Below are 18,139 nucleotides of genomic sequence, written 5' to 3'. Positions count from 1 at the left end.
TCCTAATGAGACGACAGATGGTGTCCTGGGGGATCTCCTCCCAGATCTGGACCAGGGCATCACTGAGCTCATGGATAGTCTGAGGTGCAACATGGTGGAGTCGGATGGACTGAAACATAATGTCACATCCAGAGGTGTTCTATTAGATTGAGGTCAGGCGAGCGAGGGGGCTGGTCAATGGTATCAATTCCTTTATCCTCCAGGAACTGCCTGCATACTCGCACCACATGAAGCCGGGCATTGTCGTGCACCAGAGGAACCCAGGACCCACTGCACCAGCATAGGGTCTGACAATGGGTCCAAGGATTTCATCCCGATACCTAATGACAGTCAAGGTGCCGTTGTCTAGCCTGTAGAGGTCTGTGCATCCCTCCATGGATATGCCTCCTCAGACCATCACTGACCCACCACCAAACTGGTCATGCTGAACGATGTTACAGGCAGCATAATGTTCTCCATGGCTTCTCCATACCCTTTCACATCTGTCACATGTGCTCAGGGTGAACCTGCTCTCTGTGAAAAGCACAGGGCACCAGTGGTGGACCTGCCAATTCTGGTATTCTATGGCAAATGCCAATCGAGCTGCTCCATGGTACCAAGCAGTGAGCACAGGGCCCACTAGAGGACATTGGGCCCTCAGGCCACCCTCATGAAGTCTGTTTCTGATTGTTTGGTCAGAGACATTCACACCAGTGGCCTGATGGAGGTCATTTTGTAGGCTCTGTCAGTGCTCATCCTGTTCCTCCTTGCCCAAAGGAGCAGATACCAGTGGTTCCTGCTGATGGGTTAAGGACCTTCTACTGCCCTGTCCAGCTCTCCTAGAGTAACTGCCTGTCTCCTGGAATCTCCTCCATGCCCTTTGAGACTGTGCTGGGAGACACAGCAAACCTTCTGGCAATGCCACGTAGGGATGTGCCATCCTGGAGAAGTTGGACTACCTGTGCCACCTCTCTAAGGTCCAGGTATCGCTTCATGCTACCAGTAGTGACAATGACCGCAGCCAAATGCAAAACAAGTGAAAAAATAGATGAAGAGGGAAAAATGTCACTGGCCTCCACTTGTTAAACCATCCATTCCCCCTCAGTTGTCTCATTGTTGCCCCTCTAGTGCACCAGTTGTTAATTTCATTAACACCAAAGCAGCTGAAACTGATTAACAACCCCCTCTGCTACTTAACTAACCAGATCAATAGCTCAGAAGTGTCATTGACTTGATGCTATACTCTGATTAAAAAATGTTCCTTTAATTTTTTTGAGCAGTATATATACACAAATTCATGAATGAATAATAAAATTATATCTTTCAGATGCAATCAGAGGGGATCCATCCCCCGGATTTACTATTTGAGGTGGCGAACGAATCAAACGAATTGATTCCCTTAAGTGGTTAGTTTGAAAGTATGGAATCAGTAAGGTCCATTTGAAATGCCCATCGCTGCATGCAATTGCATTGCTCTGAAACAGAACGAGGTGTTTATGGCCCACAGAAGAAAAGAGTGTGGATGGAAAATACCTGATAAGAGAAGAGGGCATGACCAAAGAGGTGACGGTAAGGCCATACAGACTGAAATGAGTATAAGAGTGAATATATGACTACAAAGGCCCAATTCAATGAGCCAGGTGAAACTCAAAGTCTCAAGTTTTAACCAGGCATAACAAACCTTCTACTAGGATACCAAGGAAATCAAAAACTCTCAAACATACAAAAGTAACATAAATAAGCCACTGAGCAACACGATGACTCAAGTTATTGATCACAGATACCCAAAATGAAATGCTAAGAAACAACACCAGAAAGACCAAAGTGAGCTACCAGATAAACAAGGAGATGGAACTCGTTTATTAAAGGCAGGAGGCTGAGTGACCACAGAAACCTAAACTTAGTCTCCATCCAACATGGAGGTTGGACTTAATGACCACACAGAAGGAGCGGAGTTGTCACAGAAACATAAATATAACATGAATAAGCAGAACATGAAGACCTGAGTGAGCTGATGGGACAGGTGATATGGAGGCTCAACTCAATAATTACACTGAGTGTCCATAGAAACCCACTGAAAGAATTCAAACAAACTTGTATGAGGCGCTTTGCAACAAGGAGAGTGAACTCAATGATCACACAGAAGAAAGAGAGAGGTCAGGACCTCAAAGATAAAACCAAATACCACAAGGACCTAAGAGAGCGAACAGAACAAGTGATATGGAGACTCATCTCAGTGATTACAGGGGATCAGTTGAGCTGCCATGGAGGCCTGACGTGAGAAGGCAAAGAAAACCAGATTAAGCACCTGGCAAAAAGGATACGGGAACCCAAATATATGACAAAGCAGCACAAGGACACAGGTCCCAAATATTCAGAAGAGTAAATTTAGTGATCCCGATCACACAACTGATATGTTGTTGAAATGAACACATAAGACAAAGTGTCACCAATATATGAAGGACTCAAGTCAGTGACTGGAAGGAGCTAAACGAGTGCCCATCACCATCCATACGGCCTGCAAAGAACCAGTCAGCAAACAGGAAGCATGTAAATCTGACTCGGTCCACTATACACATAGGAGTACAACTGTGCCAGCTTAGGGTCACAGCTGTAGGGACGCAGGTTCAATTTTCTGTCTGTGTGAGAAGGTGAGACCCAATGGCAGATGCTCTGATTGTGGTCACTCAAGTTTATTATTAGGTGATCAACAAGTTCCAGATGGGCGGCAGGGCACTGTGAAAATCCAGCTGAGTTTCTGATTAAATCTGTCTGACTGGTGACTGGTCACTGCATGTCTGCCCTGTAGCTAAGTGTTCACAGGTGCAGAAGACAGACAGCTACAGGTATTTGGGGCAGGTGTCCGGTATTTGGAAAGCATCTTCTACCCACACAATGGACTCTGTGTCCCTTAACTACTGCAAGAAGAGGTGAAACTGGACTGGTTCAGCCTCACAGGTGTTGAGTCATGCCAAAGATATAGAGGTTAGTTGCAGGGAGACCACCTCACATACACCGATGTTAGTTGCAGGGAGACCGCCATACTCACACCAATATCACAATGGGATGGAGGGGGTGCTGAGTAGGTTTGCCTAGTGGAAAGTCAGCATGGCAGGCTGGCCATTACTAATAGGACCGATCAGTACTGACAGAGGATAATTGGTGGAAACCCAACATGGTGGTAGAGGGGACCGCCCCCACCAATCCCTCACCACCTGATACAGCCTTAGTGAAAAGCAAGCATTTTCTGAGACACAGTTCTTTAGGACAGCCATTAAAAACGCCTTACCTGCATCTTTTCAATCATTTCAAACAAATCAGAGGTCTGGAAGAAAATAACAGAGAGTTGATTTTTTTTTTTGTTGTTTCACCCCCAGTTTCTGTTCACACTTCAGTGATTCTCCACCCGTGCAGTAGTGTGTCCTAAAAAGCGTCTGATCCCCATGCGGCCCGTGCCCTTTTCTCTAAGGAGGCACAGGCCCAAAGCTGCTAACACATTGTCCACAAGGGGGCAGGTTAGTCCAAACCACATGGCAGCCCTTGAGTTCACAGGGTGAAAGTCCCAAACGTAGTGGGAACTGCTAACAAGGTGGCACATTAATTGGAATGAGACACACACGGCCTGCCAATCTCAAGGGGATCTGTTATTTTGCAAGATTATTCTAGAGATTTTAGGATCCTAGAAAGCAATGAATTTAAAGGTATTGGGGCTGGGTGAAATCTGAAACGTATAAGCATAAGTGCCAACGAAGGCTGACCTCAAAAGGTCATGAGACCCTTAAACATACTGGCAAGTGGCTGGCATTGTGATATCAAGAAGCCAAATTAGCCTAGAGACTGGGTCCTGGTCCTGACAGGAGCTAGACATGTGGACCTGATGAGGAGGTCTTCCCAGCTACACTGACCTGAGAGGGACCAAGAGAATTAGTAAGCCATGGTATTAGTATCTGTGCCAGGGGGCACACTGAGTGGTATACAAGACGGCAAGGCTGGAAGACAGGAGTAAAGAGGAGGAAAAAATGACGGCAGTGATACTTACGTCCTGAGGGTAGCACATGGCTTTTGAGGAGATCCAACACAACATCTGAAGGTTCAGCTGTGTACACAGACACTGTAGGAAACTGGACTCTCACCCTGTGCAGCGTCTGGCAGCTGCCTGCTCTCCTGTATTCACTTCACAGTCACAGACCATTGGCAGTGCAGGAGAGCACTCTGGGGTCTCTCTCTCTCTCACTCACTCATATGCCTGCTGATAACGCATGGCAGCCACGCATTCCGACACTCTGTCCAAATACGTCGAAGCTGGGCTTGAGCCAGAGATGATAAAGACGATTGAGCAGTGGGGGGGGAGTGAAGGTACCTCAGAACCTTTCAGATCGGGAGACGTTGAGGATTTAAAGACTTTAATATGCGTCCAGCATGCAGGAAAACCAATTCAGATACTCTGAACCCCCAGAGATTCGATGGACCAATTCAATCATTAGGGTTCAGTAGCAATGTTACAGAGAGACATGTTTTTAAAAATTCCTATATATGGAGTACAGTAAAACCTTGGATTGCGAGTAACTTGGTGTGTGAGTGTTTTGCAAAACGAGCAAAATTTTTAAATAAATTTTAACTTGATAAACGAGAGAGGTCTTGCAATACGAGTAGTATGTATACGCTTTGTCTGCTGAGCGTCATGTGATCACAACAGAGCCGATGGTTCTTCTCTCTCCACGGGATTGTAGGTAATCATCTTCCATGCTTGGTCTCAGTCGGCGTGCCTCACTCGTATAGTCAACATCTGTACAAGCAGATACTGTTTACTATAGCATTGTGACCATGTGTGTGTATGTAAAGCATTTTTTTATTTTGTGTGCGAACAATGAATCTGTTTAATGACAATGCAATGTCACATTTCCGCGAAATCCTCAAAAGGAGGCAAAAGCAACTGTCATCGGATAGGTTCCTCGTTAAAGTCGCAAAGTCCTCTCTCTCGTCTCCCTCACACCAGCCACGATTCATTTCAAAGGTAAAGTGTAGATTAATTTGTCTTATGTATTTTTACTTTATATTTTATATTAATCATTTTTATATGGATATTTTAGGGTTGTGGAACAAACCATCTGAGTTTCCATTATTTCTTATGGGGAAATTCGCTTTGATATACGAGTGCTTTGGATTACAAGCACATTTCTGGAACGAATTATGCTTATAATCCAAGGCACCAATGTACTATAATGGCTGCCTTACAGCTATGGATTTTGGAGTTCAGATCCTGGCTCTGGCATGTTCTCCTGATGTTCATGTGTGTTCTCTTCATCATTTCATTTACCTCCCTGGCATGAGTGAGCGTGGTTATGTGAAGATGGTCTGGTGCTCTCATTTGAAGTTGATTCCTGCCCCATACAATAATACTGTCTGGAAATACCCCAACTCCCTATGACCTTCTATTGGATGCATATGGCACATCAAACCTGAACATGGTTACTTGGAACACGGCTTTTTCCTTTCTTCTGATAATTGGGTTTGTTTTCATGAATGGCCTAGGCATAACTGGCTTAATTCAATGAAGGGTCGAGAGCTCACTTGCACACATACACATTTACTAACAGCCAATTCAGATTTGCCAGTCAAGCTAACAAACACATCAGAAGTAGCTTGGATGGTTCATTTTTAATTGAACACTTATGCAAGTGTGACTTCACACGGATCAAGTTAAGTATGTAAGTAAGTCAATGACGGCCCGATTTTAGGTACTGCAGGTATACAATGAATTTAAGTCAAGAGATATCTTACAGTTTCCTCTGGGTACTGTGATTTCCTATTACGCTGCATATACATTAGCTCTGTATGAGTTAGTGTGGCCTGTGATGAAGTGGGGTCCAACCCACCTTGGAAATGCCACCACAGACATGATGAAGATGTGGACTCTCCTTTATACCCTAAGATCTGTTCAATTTGGTTAACTATATACTGCTTATCCACTCATACACAATCTCACACCTAATAATCACAACTCATATTTTGTATCTCACTACATGTCCCCAGAGAGCATGTCAGTGTTAACTAGTCTTACCTGATATGAATGCAGAGAGGGTTGCGTCCCAATACTTGGCACTCAGTTGAATTTGTTCACTGTGGGTGCTGTCAAGGCTGTGTTTCATCACCACTCCAGTTTGGACAAGAGATCAAGACGCCACTGAGGATGTGAGGGTGTCCTGAGTGAGACCTGGGGTAGCACTGCTGCTTTAGGCAGTTGATGTTGCCCTTTTTGCCTCATTCATCTGTGAACATTGGTATGTACTCAAGCAATTCACAACTACGAGTCTAAGGTCATGGTGCTCTCTTGGAAAAGAGTTGATTGTTCTGTACAGGTGAGGATTAACTTCCCTTAGTGGATGAGTTCAAATATCTTGGGATCTCGTTCACAAGTGACACAAGCAAGGAACGTGAAATCGAAGTGAATTAGTGTGATAACAGCTGTTCAGTGGGCACTGTACAGGGCTGTGGTGGTGAAGCAGGAGCCAAGTCTTGGCTTACTGGTCAATCTACATTCCAGTCCTCGCCCGTGGCCATGAACTGTTGGTAATGACTGAAAGAATGAGATTGCAAGTACACGCAGCAGAAATGAGATTTCTTAACAGGGGTGCTGGGCTGGCATTCACTAATGGCGCAAGAGGCTCAGCGATTTGAGAGAACCTCACAGTAGAGTCCCGGCTCCCCCAGGATCGAGGATTTGGCATTTCAGAAGGATGTGCCATAGGCAAAACCCCCTGAAGCTGCTCTGGACACATCTCTCTGGGTGGAGACCCTTCAGCAGATCCAGAAGTCACTGAAGGGATTATATCTACTGTATCGGCTGGCTTGGGATGTCTGGAAATTCAGTCAGAAGAACTGGAATCTGCAGCTGGAGACACAGAAGACTGGGCTGACCTGCTTAGTCTACTGCTGCCATGACTTTCACCAGGATAGATAGATAGATAGATAGATAGATAGATAGATAGATAGATAGATAGATAGATAGATAGATAGATAGATAGATAGATAGATAGATAGATAGATAGATAGATAGATAGGATTTGCACTTTCACTTCCACTTTTATGGGGTTTCTATGATAACAGACATACAGAAGTCCTGGTGAAAGGCAGTGGCCAGCATGATGTATGGTTGTGGTGTAGGGGACATTATGTTAAATTATGTTGCTCAATCACAGATACACCATTAAGAAACTGGCCAGCACCAGCATAAAGCTACTAGAGCAGATGCAGAGTTACATTTCTATGACAATGGCCAGCACTACTGTTTAATTGCTGGAGAGGACTTACTATATTCTTCCATTCTTACCAAACTATCTTGCATTCCTGGTGCCACATAATTACAACTTCAGTAGACTGGCCAGGGATATGGAGTTGTTAGAGGGGAGAGTGTAAATTCCTGTTCCAAGTAGGCAAAATTGCCCACCTTAAGTATTAGCCAGTGGTGGTGTGGCTCTAATCCTGCTGTTCTGTGGGTGACAGAAACATCTTGACCAGGTTGACCTATATTGTACAGGTATTAATGGAGAAGGCATATAATTACAACTTGACCAGATTGGCCAGCACTATTTTAGAGTCTGGAGAGAAGTATTGCTCCACTTTGACCAGACTGACCATTGGAGTTTGCTTAGTGGGGATACACTGACACAACAATGGCTGGTACTAGTGTGGAGTTACTAAGCAAGACAACCCCTTCCAGAGCAGACTGGCCTGCATCAGGGTGGTATTATTGGACAGAACATATTACGTGCAGTGAGGAAAGAATGCATATTGTTCCATTTTGACCAGACTGACCACTGGAGTTTGTTTAGTGGGGTCACAGTTACGTAACAATGGCTAGCACTAGTGGCGAGTTACTAAGCAGGACATATAGTTCCTTCTTGAGCAGACTGGCCAGCATCAGGGTGGCATTATTGGACAGAACATATAATGACATCTCGACTAGGATGACCAACACTAGCATGGATGGAGATGCTGTAGCAAATGTAGTTTCCAGGTACACCATGCTTAACTAAACATTATGTGATGTGACATTAAACCAGTCCTGCTGTTCTCTACCACACAGCTTTCAAATATGTAACCTGACACAACAATTTTCAAAGACAGAAAGACACATATCACCTCCAATTTGCACACAGGTGGGGGAGGTGGTTGCACTGCAGTGCACATCATATATCACACGTGAATGCTGGACAGGCTACGACTGCACATAAGCTGTACAGGGCCACCTTGACAGCGTCATAGGCCCCCTGAGCATACTAGTGCGCTGGGGCATCTTGTTTTGAAAGCAAAACAGAAACATACATAGGCATCAAAAACAATGTGGACCCCTATGCTCCTGGGGCCCCCTGGCCAGTGCCCATTGTGCCCTTATGTTAAGATGGCCCTTAAGGTTCAGAGACGGCCCAAAGAGTTCACAGCTATTCCTTGTGTCATCGGGAGAAAATGTTTGGGTTTCAAAACAGTTGCAGGAAAACCCTGAGGAGCCTGGGGGGGATTCATATCTCTAGAGAAGGTTGGAGTATACAAAGGGAGGGCTGCACAGGCGGGCTCGTCCTTCTCCTGGCTGTGTGCCACTGTTGTGAGGAACACAAAGCTCCTTGTTTAACTTCAGTTGTGCACATCTGTCTGCAGATAAGGAGCACAGATTGCATGAGACAGCCGGCATGCTTATTGCCTTCCAGCTAATCCATCTCAATGACGTGAGCCACAATACTGCAATGCAAGGGGTCATGAGCCACCGGAACTAAAGCGATAGGCCCAAGGTGCCCAGTAACTGCAAAGTCACATCTCAACTCAATGACTCCCCCCGAGGGGTGACTGAAGGACCGAAGTAATGAGATTCCAAAATCCAAAAAACATGTGTGACGCTAAAATACTGCCTCCTCAGTGACTCTGGATATCTGGGGTGGGAAACTGTCCCCTGCATTATGGCTTAACTGTAGTAGGGCATGCTGGGTGTCAGGCATTGCCCATTACTCATTGAGGGCGTCCTTTTGGACAGATTTTAAGAATAAAGCACCATCCTCAGCAAAGAAGGTACATTCATCAGGAGCAGAGTCAAGTACCAGAACAAAGCTGAGATCGGGACCATCCAATGCCCACTGAGGTAACTGGAACCAAAAGGCTCAGCAGACTCTTCTCTAATGAGTCCCTCCAGGATGTCTGCACTTCCCACCCTATCTCTAAGGGAGGGCCGCAGCCAAAATGAGAAAGCTCATTTTGGTCACTTTGTACCAGTCATCTCATTCTTTCGCTCATTACCTAAAGCTCATGACCATAGCTGAGGGTTGGGACGTATGTGGACTGGTAAATTTGAGAGCTTTGCCTTCAGACTCAGCTTCTTCTTCACCACTATGGATCGGTGTAGTGACCACATACGTACGCTTGCCAACCCTTTCTGTCGATCTCTACATCCCTTTTCCCGTCACTCGTGAACAAGACCCCGAGGTACTTAAACTACTCCACTCGAGGCCATTGGCAAGAGCCCTTATAAAAATGCCACCTTACTTACAGTTTCATCACTGGCCTGTCTGCTACACAATCTCAGTCCTGTCCTTCACCTCCTCTTCCCCTTTTTCAGAGTCACAACCCTTCCCCTCTTTTTCTAGCTACTCCCTAAGCATCTTAATCTTCCATTTCTGGAATTCTTGTGACATTACGTCGTGGCACCCAACCTGTGCAGTACTTTATCACTTGGGGCTGGTAGCACATCCCAAAGCGGCATACACGCAGTTGGTTGATCTGTTTTATAAACCCAATTTCCCTGATCAGTGCATCAGTGAATGCCCTGGCAGCAACTGGCACTAATACACCAAGCATCACGTCTCTGGGCACACAGAGAGAACATATAAACTCCTCATAAAGGGTACTCCAGCTCCAGGGTCCAAATGCTTTCAGGTGACAGCTGTGCTATTGTGCCAACGCATGGCATTTATTACTTCACTAGATCCACAAAGGTAGAGGTTTCACTCACATTTTGAGGGGCTCTGCTCAAGTAACGGCAGCATTCTGTCAATGCTAATGTGCCACCATTTAAGGAAACATCCCAGCCTGGCTAAAGTGACTACACTAAGAAAAATAAACAGAGAACTCGTCTTTCAGGGGGTCAGAGGTCCGGCTCTTTAATTCTCTGTGTTTAATCAGTCATAGAATTAAATCAACCAATCTGAGCGCCCACTCCCCCACCCCCCAGATGATTCTCTATGCCACCACTATCGCCAGCTCTGAACACTGTCCTCCTCTCACTATCTATCTGCCTAGTAGAATAAAACAGACAGTAGTGGGCCCTGAGCATAGCCATCTCCAGACACGGCTCTTTTGGAAGGAAATGGTTCAGGTGAGTAAGTGAGGCCTTCCTTTAGGTCGTGCTGGGCAAGCTACAAGGGTCACTGCACGTGGTGCCATTTATTTCACTTGTGTACTTATGTCCCAAGTGTGTATACACTCGATGAGGGATTGGTTTGGAGATTTAGCTGTAATAACATTCACTTGTATGTTTAGACTGCATCATGGAGACACCATGAGATACACAATAAAAAGAACCTTCATGCACATTTAACAAAAAGTGTCACCTCAATTCCCAGAAGTATGTCCAACTTATGAGAGACATACACACACACACACATACACACACACACATGAAGAGGAATAGATGAAATGAAAGGATGAGCAGCAAGCCATAGCCATGTGACAGGATCAACGGCGGTACCTTGAAGTCGTGTGCGTGGAGCGAGGGAAGAGTCGGCGGCTTCAGCTCTAGACTGCTTGAGATGGGGGCTTCCTCGCCATCCTGCTTCCTGCAATGGCAACAACAGAGCTGAGTTACTGACCCATCAGACATTGATGAAGGACACAAAGCAAAGAGTCAAGTCAATTTTATTTACAGAGCACATTTAATGCAAGAGAAGTCGAACAAAGTGCTGCACAGCTTCCATAAATACACCAATAAATACACACACACACATATATATATCTATATATATATGTATAAAAACCAAATACCACTGATTCACTCATCACAAAATCTCCCGAACCATGACGACTTGGGACTTGAAAATTAGAATGTAGGTTACCCTTGGCCCATAGGTGCTTGCTAAGAAACAGTTTTAAAAATTTCATGGTCCAAGCGTAAAATTTCTTAGACCCGTTTGTATGTCTGTCTGCTTTTCATGAGAGAACTACTTAATGGATTTAGATCGGCTTTTTTTCTGTAATTTGCTTGAATATTCCGTTGATTTTGCAACTTTCTCATCATGCTAAGTATCAGAGTTTGCTTGCTGTACTGATTTATTACTGCGAATCTGAGAGAGACTTATCGGGCTGTGGGCCCTCCTCACTTACACGTCTGCCTTGGGGCATAAACTTAACTCTGCTCAGTTAGCGAATGAGAGAACTACTTCATGGATTTAGATCTTTTTTATCTATAATTTGCTTGAACATTCCATTTGATTTTGTGACTTCTCTCATTGTACTAAGAATCATAGTTCACCTGCAGGACCGATATATTTGCGCTAATCCGAGACAGAGGCTGTGGGCTGAGGGGAGGGGGAAGAGTGACGTCAGGAGTGGGGAGCCGGGCAGGGCCCTCCTCACTGTCCTGTTTCACTAATATGCTGCGAAGCCGTGGAGGATGGCTAGTATATATATATTGTGAGAGGTTCAGCCTGGACACAACCGGACGGACACCGGTAGTTTTTAAAACACACATGTTTATTCATAATAAAGTCCCCAAGACACAAGTCCCGCACACACACAGTGCTTCCAGCACCAAACACCCTTACACGGGCCTTTTAACATCTGTGGGCCGCCTTTCTTCGTAACGCTGGAGCTTCATCCTCCTCCAGCTCCCGACTCTTGCTCCTTGACTGTAGGATGGCGGCCCCCTTTATAGTCACCCGGGCATGCTCCAAGTGCTTGCTGACGTTCTGGTGTGGCAGAAGTGCCGCAAGAGCCCCCGGAAGCACTCCGGGCATTGCTGGAAGGTCCTTCCTCCACCTTCCCAATATGGTGGAAGTGTAGATCTCCCGGGCTTTATGAGGCTTGGTGTGCCCCCTGGCGGTAGCCACGGGCTTCAGCCTCCCTGCTACTTCCCTGTGGTCCCCTTGCTATCCAGGGCGGTTGCCCCCTCTTGGCCTGGGGGACTTATAGATCTCTTTCCTGTCCGTCCAGGTGTACCGGGCCCGTGTTGTAAAAAGCCCGGGGTCCTAGAAACTATTGAAATTGTCAGAAAAAAAATTGAAATGTAGACATGTCAGGTAATTGAAAGGAACTGCTCTGGGCGTCTCTCTCCTAGGAGGTTTAATTTTGCCGACGTGCTCGCCTTGCTTGTGTTATTAATGGCAGAGGAAAAGTAAAAGAGATACCATTTTGCTGATGTTAGCGGGCTAAGCGACTTTGTCTTTCTCGCCGCTAAGCGAGTTTTCTGTTTTGATGGAGGCGGAGCCCTTACCCCAACTCCACCTGTCACTTCCGGGCTGGACAGACACACACACACACACACACACACACACACACACTTCCACGCGTAGAGGTCTAACTATAAGATATATAGTAAATACTGTAAATACACCAAAAATAAATACAGTTTAATAAGTTAAAACAAATGGATAAGCTTTCAGGCAGGATTTAACTCTTTAAGGGTTGAATATATTTTTCCAAAAAACATAGTTTCTGAAAAGCAATGGTTTCACACAGAAATCAATGTAAAATTTCTGTTGCTGCATGCTGCGGCTGCCAGTTTGCCAAGAATGTTCAGCAGGCTTGCTCTTTTTGCGTGGCAGCAGCAACAGTGGTCACGGTTGCAGTGCATCGCAATCTGGTTTCTACCTCTTATCATTAAGTGGCAGTCCTCCTGGTGAACATTGCCGTATGCATGTCAGCTACATGAACCTATTCAGCCCCATGATTAGCTGGGGACCAGTCAGCTGAAGCTGGAACCTCACATTCGTTTTCGATCACTCGTATCAAAATCAGAGTCCGACAAGTCATAATCCAGTTCAGAGATAATAGGCAAAACTTAATCCACGGAGTATTTTGCTTTACCCATTCGCTTTGATCTCTCACCATTATTTCAGTGCCATTTTTGCCGTTGTTTGCGCCTTGCTACTCACACGAGCGCCGGAAATCTCATTTCCTTCTAGCAACAAGAGTCCAACTAAAACATAACGGTTGGTTTTATTACAGTTTACAGTAGGATTATCATCGTCAACTCCTCCTTTTGACAAAAGTCGACATCAGCCCTGAAAGAGTTAAAAGTGACCAAAGCTGGTGCTGGCCTAATAAAGAGAGTGATTAAAATAATCACACAAGTGAAAGTGACAGGAAACAAGTGTCGTAACAAGAGTGAGATGAAATTGACACCGAGGCACAGGTGAGTGTGATCAACAGGATCAGGGATGAATGGTAACAACAGAAAGAGTAACATAAGAAAAGTAACTTAGCTTGGAACTTAAAGAGCACTATAAACATGAAGGAGTGCTGCACAAATGTGTCTGATCAGCAAGTGGAGCAAGGCGATAAAAGGGAGAGTGATATGCACTATCATAAAGGAGGAATATTCTAGGCAACATGAAATATATAGAAGAACAGTACAATGAAATGTGACAATAAATAAAGTCAAGGAATTAAATAAATGTACCACAGAATAAGTTTGTGTTACTAAGAAGATTTATTATTGTCTGTAATATTTTTCCAAACACAACAAGAAATACAGCTTGAAATTAGAACTGTTACTTTCACTGATCTATAGCGAGTTCCATGTTTTAATTGGTGACTCTTCAGAACTCCGGAATTAAACCTTCAGTCATCAAATGCCACATTTACAACTGATGTTTCAGCTGCAGGCACCTAATGATGAATTCGGAGTTTATAGAATTCTTCTTCTTCTTCTTTCGGCTGCTCCCATTAGGGGTTGCCACAGTGGATCATTTTCTTCCATATATTTCTGTCCTTGTCATCTTGTTCTGTTACCCCCATCACCTGCATGTCCTCTCTCACCACATCAATAAACCTTCGCTTAGGCCTTCCTCTTTTCCTCTTCCCTGACAGCTCTATCTTTAGCATCTCCCAATATACCCAGCATCTCTCCTCTGCACATGTCCAAACCAATGCAATCTTGCCTCTCTGACTTTGTCTCCCGACCGTCCAACTTGAGCTGATCCTCTAATGTCCTCATTTCTAATCCTGTCCATCCTCGTCACACCCAATGCAAATCTTAGCATCTTAAACTCTGCCACCTCCAGCTGTGTCTCCTGCTTTCTGGTCAGTGCCACCGTCTCCAACCCATATAACATAGCTGGTCTCACTACCATCCTGTAGACCTTCCCTTTCACTCTTGCTGATATCCGTCTGTCACAAATTACTCCTGACACTCTTCACCACCCATTCCACCCTGCCTGCACTCTCTTTTTCATTTTTCTTCCACAATCTCCGTTACTCTGTACTGTTGATCCCAAGTATTTAAACTCATCCACCTTCGCCAACTCTACTCCCTGTATATTGGGGAAGTGAAACACAGTTGATAATAAGAGAAAACAAAATGGGCAATGCTCAACTGTCATAATATGTGATATGACATGAAGGATGTAAAGTGACAGAGTGATGCAGGAGGGACAGTGATCTGCTCAAAGGATAATAAGGGAGAGTGAAATATAGCTCATAGTGAAGTACAGCAGAGGAAGCAAAAGAGAACTACTTGAAAATAAAGATGAGTGGTGCACACAATGTATACGTGACAGTGATAAATAACCGAGAAATGGACACACAACAAGAGGTTTAACTTTGAAAGAAACAAAGCTTCATAAATGTGAGATAGTGAGGAATCATGGAGTGTGATCAACCAGAGGAATAATTAGACAATGGGAGAATGAAACACAGTGGTTAAACAATGAAGACTGTAATGAGCAACATAAACATTAAAGAGTTATTATATTCAGTCAAGAGTGAGTGTGGTCTACTGGAACAGTGCTAGAGAAAGTAACACACAGCTGTTACAAGAATGAGATGTGATAGGAAATAAACTAATACAGCAAAAGTGATGCACAACTGGGTGTAACTGACTACAGCAGTTATTAAATCAAGTGTAATCATCCATCCATTTTTTAAATTTGCGTTATCCATTGCAGGGTGAACACACAGGCACAGATTTGGGCCAATTGAACATAAAGTGGAGTACCCACCTAACCTAAATGTCTTTGGGGGGAAACCCGAGTAGACAGCATAAAAACTCCACGCTGGGTGGACCTGGGATGTGAACCCATCATCATCATCAAGTGATACACAAGAGACAGAGGGGTACTCAACTATTAATGAGAGCTGACTGTTATCAGCTGGCAGAATAATTATTACAAACTATTACTACTATGGAGTCACCACTCTTAGAGATTTAAAACTGTTGTACGACACTTGCATGATTCTTAGTGATACGCTTAAGATTGATGGAAGCAAATATAACAAGAGATGGACACCCGTGAGAGTGACACACAATGAGCATGAAAACACATCTTGGGGTGCTACACCACTGAAAATACTATACAAAATTAACAGGTAAGAGCATTAACACAAATAGAAGAATGATACACGCATAAATGAGCAATCAGATTAAGATATTAAAACATTAGACACGAGTGAGATGACAACACATGATAGAGAATGACTGACTGGAAGAGTTTTTGGTACAAATATGACGTTAAGGGTGCACATCTGAGATGGTGACACACACTTGCTAGTGACAGCCGCTGAGCCATTAATGCACAACTGTGAGTGAGTGACACTCGGGAACGTGGGACTGTCTAGAAATGTGAGTGATGCAAACATGAGTGCCAACGAAAGACGTGAGATCGAGAAATGAGATTTTTAACACCCAAGCGATACACAATTACGTGGGATTAATGGAACGGTTATCTGATGTCTGATGCACAACTTGGGATTTGGGAGACTTTAACTGCTGTTACTGCAGAAAAGTGCCACACATCTGAGTGATTGAGGCAGCGACAAATTCAAAAAGTACACAGATGAGAGTGCAATATAAAGAAGAAATACAAAGCTGAGGAGTGACAGACAAACATTTCATTTCCAGTCAGTGAAACAAGAGTTGTCCACTTCTGTTAAAATGGAGCCGACTCAATACACTTCAGTCGGTAAGGTGAATTTACTTTTCCTTCATATTTAAACAGTTTTTATTCAGCACATACTTAACAGCAGTATAAACCCAACTTTTAGATTGGCTACACACAAAAAAAGTAATTTCTTTCTCAGTATGCAAAGGAATTTTACGCATCATCTATCCTTACATTTTCTAAGCCCACTTGTCCAGGGCAGGGGGCCAGATGGAGTCTACTGGAGCAAGCAGTGGGTGCAGGCAGGAACAACCCCAGGCTAAACAGTCACACAAATACACACTGGCACCACTTCAACAAGTCCATGCAGGGAGCACCTGGAACACAAACCCTGGTCTCCTCTTTGTATGGCAGCAGCGCTATCACTGTGCTGCTGTGCCACCCCTTTATGTATCATGTACTTTTATCCATCCATTTTCTGAACTCTGAGCAGGGTTTTAGGGATGCTGGAGCCAAACCCAGTCACCATCAGGTACAAGGCAGGAACAATCCCTGGACAGGACATCAGGGTGAACACACACACCCACCCTAGGGCCAACTCAGCATCACCTGTCCACCTAACCTTCATACCTGCATGTCTTTGAACTGTAGAAGGAAAACAACGTAGACATGGGGAGAACATGCAAACTCCACACAGGGAGGACCTGGGATGCGAACCCCTTACTGTGCCACCCTTAGTTAATAAATATAAGCAGAAGGACAAGATTTTTAATTTCATTAACATTTAAGTTGTTCCAGATAGTTTGACCTCATCACTTGTTAACATTGTCAAGTTAAATCGTGACATGGAGAGAAATCACTTCAGCCAGCCAACTTGATTAAGTTACTACTTTGATTTTTTTTCTGTTCTCACCTAATTAATGAAAGGGACTTCAAATTACTTACAATAGTAAGATGAGGTAATTAGTATCATTGAGTCAGCATAACTTTTTTAAAAAATCATGAAATTTGAAATTTACTTTGCAGCCATATAATTCAAGTATTGGCTAAAGATCCACGGGTGCAGAATGATATACAATTAATAATAATAATAATAATAATAATAATAATAATTCTTTGCATTTATATAGCGCTTTTCTCACTACTCAAAGCGCTCAGCAATTGCAGGTTAAGGGCCTTGCTTAAGGGCCCAACAGAGCAGAGTCCCTTTTGGCATTTACGGGATTCGAACCGGCAACCTTCTGATTGCCAGTGCAGATCCCTAGCCTCAGAGCCACCACTCTGCCTTAATTATTAATTATTATTATTAATTATTAATTAAGACGAGGAGTGATACATAAATATGACAATAACATGCAAATAAGACAGTATACAAAACTGAGTGATACATATTACAGTTAAACACATTTTAAAGTGAAACTGAGAAGGCCTAAGCAGCTAGAAAAGTGTGACAAAGCGAGGAGACAGAGGGCTGAAAGTGGCACAAAAGCGACGGCTGCTCAATGATTGACAGGGTGACGAGTGACCACGCGCCACGCCCCTCCCATTACATTTCACACATTCTAATAAAACGAAACTCAGACTGATCAATAACACACACAGAAGCACCCTTACCGGTCCATGAACAGGATATTTAAATGCATCCCACCACTTCTAACAAAAAGTGGGCTGAAGTCCAGATCTGCTGGAAGGTCACACCTGGCCCCGAGGTTGCGCCAACTTCTTTGCCTGAGCGCAGGGCACTGAACAAACCCCCCGGAGTTGGTGCCCAGTGTCCACTTTCAGTGCCAGCGCCCTGCTTCCACAGCTGGCCTCAGTGCGACAGCCGGACTGTCTTGTCCCCCCTTGTCCTTCGCTGACGCCGCGCCTCCGAGCCTTGAGGTTGCTGCTGCTGACTTGACAGCTGGATGCCGACTGGAAACCACAGTTTCCCCCGCACGTCCCCTTCCCTGAATGAGATCCGCACACCCGTTCCCAGATTTCCACACACACACATACACACACAACAGCCAAACCTGCGACTCTGCCCTGTCACCCTCGGGAAGACGCTTGCTTGTAGCTGAGCCCCGCCCTCCAATGCA

General features: G+C 44.5%; 1 protein-coding gene across 33 annotated transcripts in view; it reads right to left on the bottom strand.

The window, feature by feature from the left end:
- LOC114656272 (rap1 GTPase-activating protein 1-like) overlaps positions 1-18,139 on the bottom strand; it is a 330,761-nt gene that overhangs the window by 105,967 nt on the left and 206,655 nt on the right. For 28 of the 33 annotated variants that reach the window (XM_051931119.1, XM_051931120.1, XM_051931108.1 and 25 more), the window contains 2 exons: positions 10,712-10,799; positions 3,269-3,304 (listed from right to left, as the gene is read on the bottom strand). In XM_051931119.1, coding sequence (XP_051787079.1) covers positions 3,269-3,286 — 18 coding nt within the window. In that variant the 5' untranslated portion in view covers positions 3,287-3,304; positions 10,712-10,799. Of the gene's footprint in view, positions 1-3,268; positions 3,305-4,018; positions 4,612-10,711; positions 10,800-17,672; positions 18,022-18,139 lie in introns of those variants that run through there. The other 5 variants (XM_051931122.1, XM_051931109.1, XM_051931107.1 and 2 more) reach the window with 3 other exon arrangements.

This window comes from Erpetoichthys calabaricus, chromosome 8 (assembly GCF_900747795.2).
Source record: "Erpetoichthys calabaricus chromosome 8, fErpCal1.3, whole genome shotgun sequence".
NCBI lineage: Eukaryota > Metazoa > Chordata > Cladistia > Polypteriformes > Polypteridae > Erpetoichthys > Erpetoichthys calabaricus.
The sequence above is the reverse complement of the archived record's forward strand: the minus strand, read 5'-3'. Positions and strand labels throughout refer to the sequence as shown.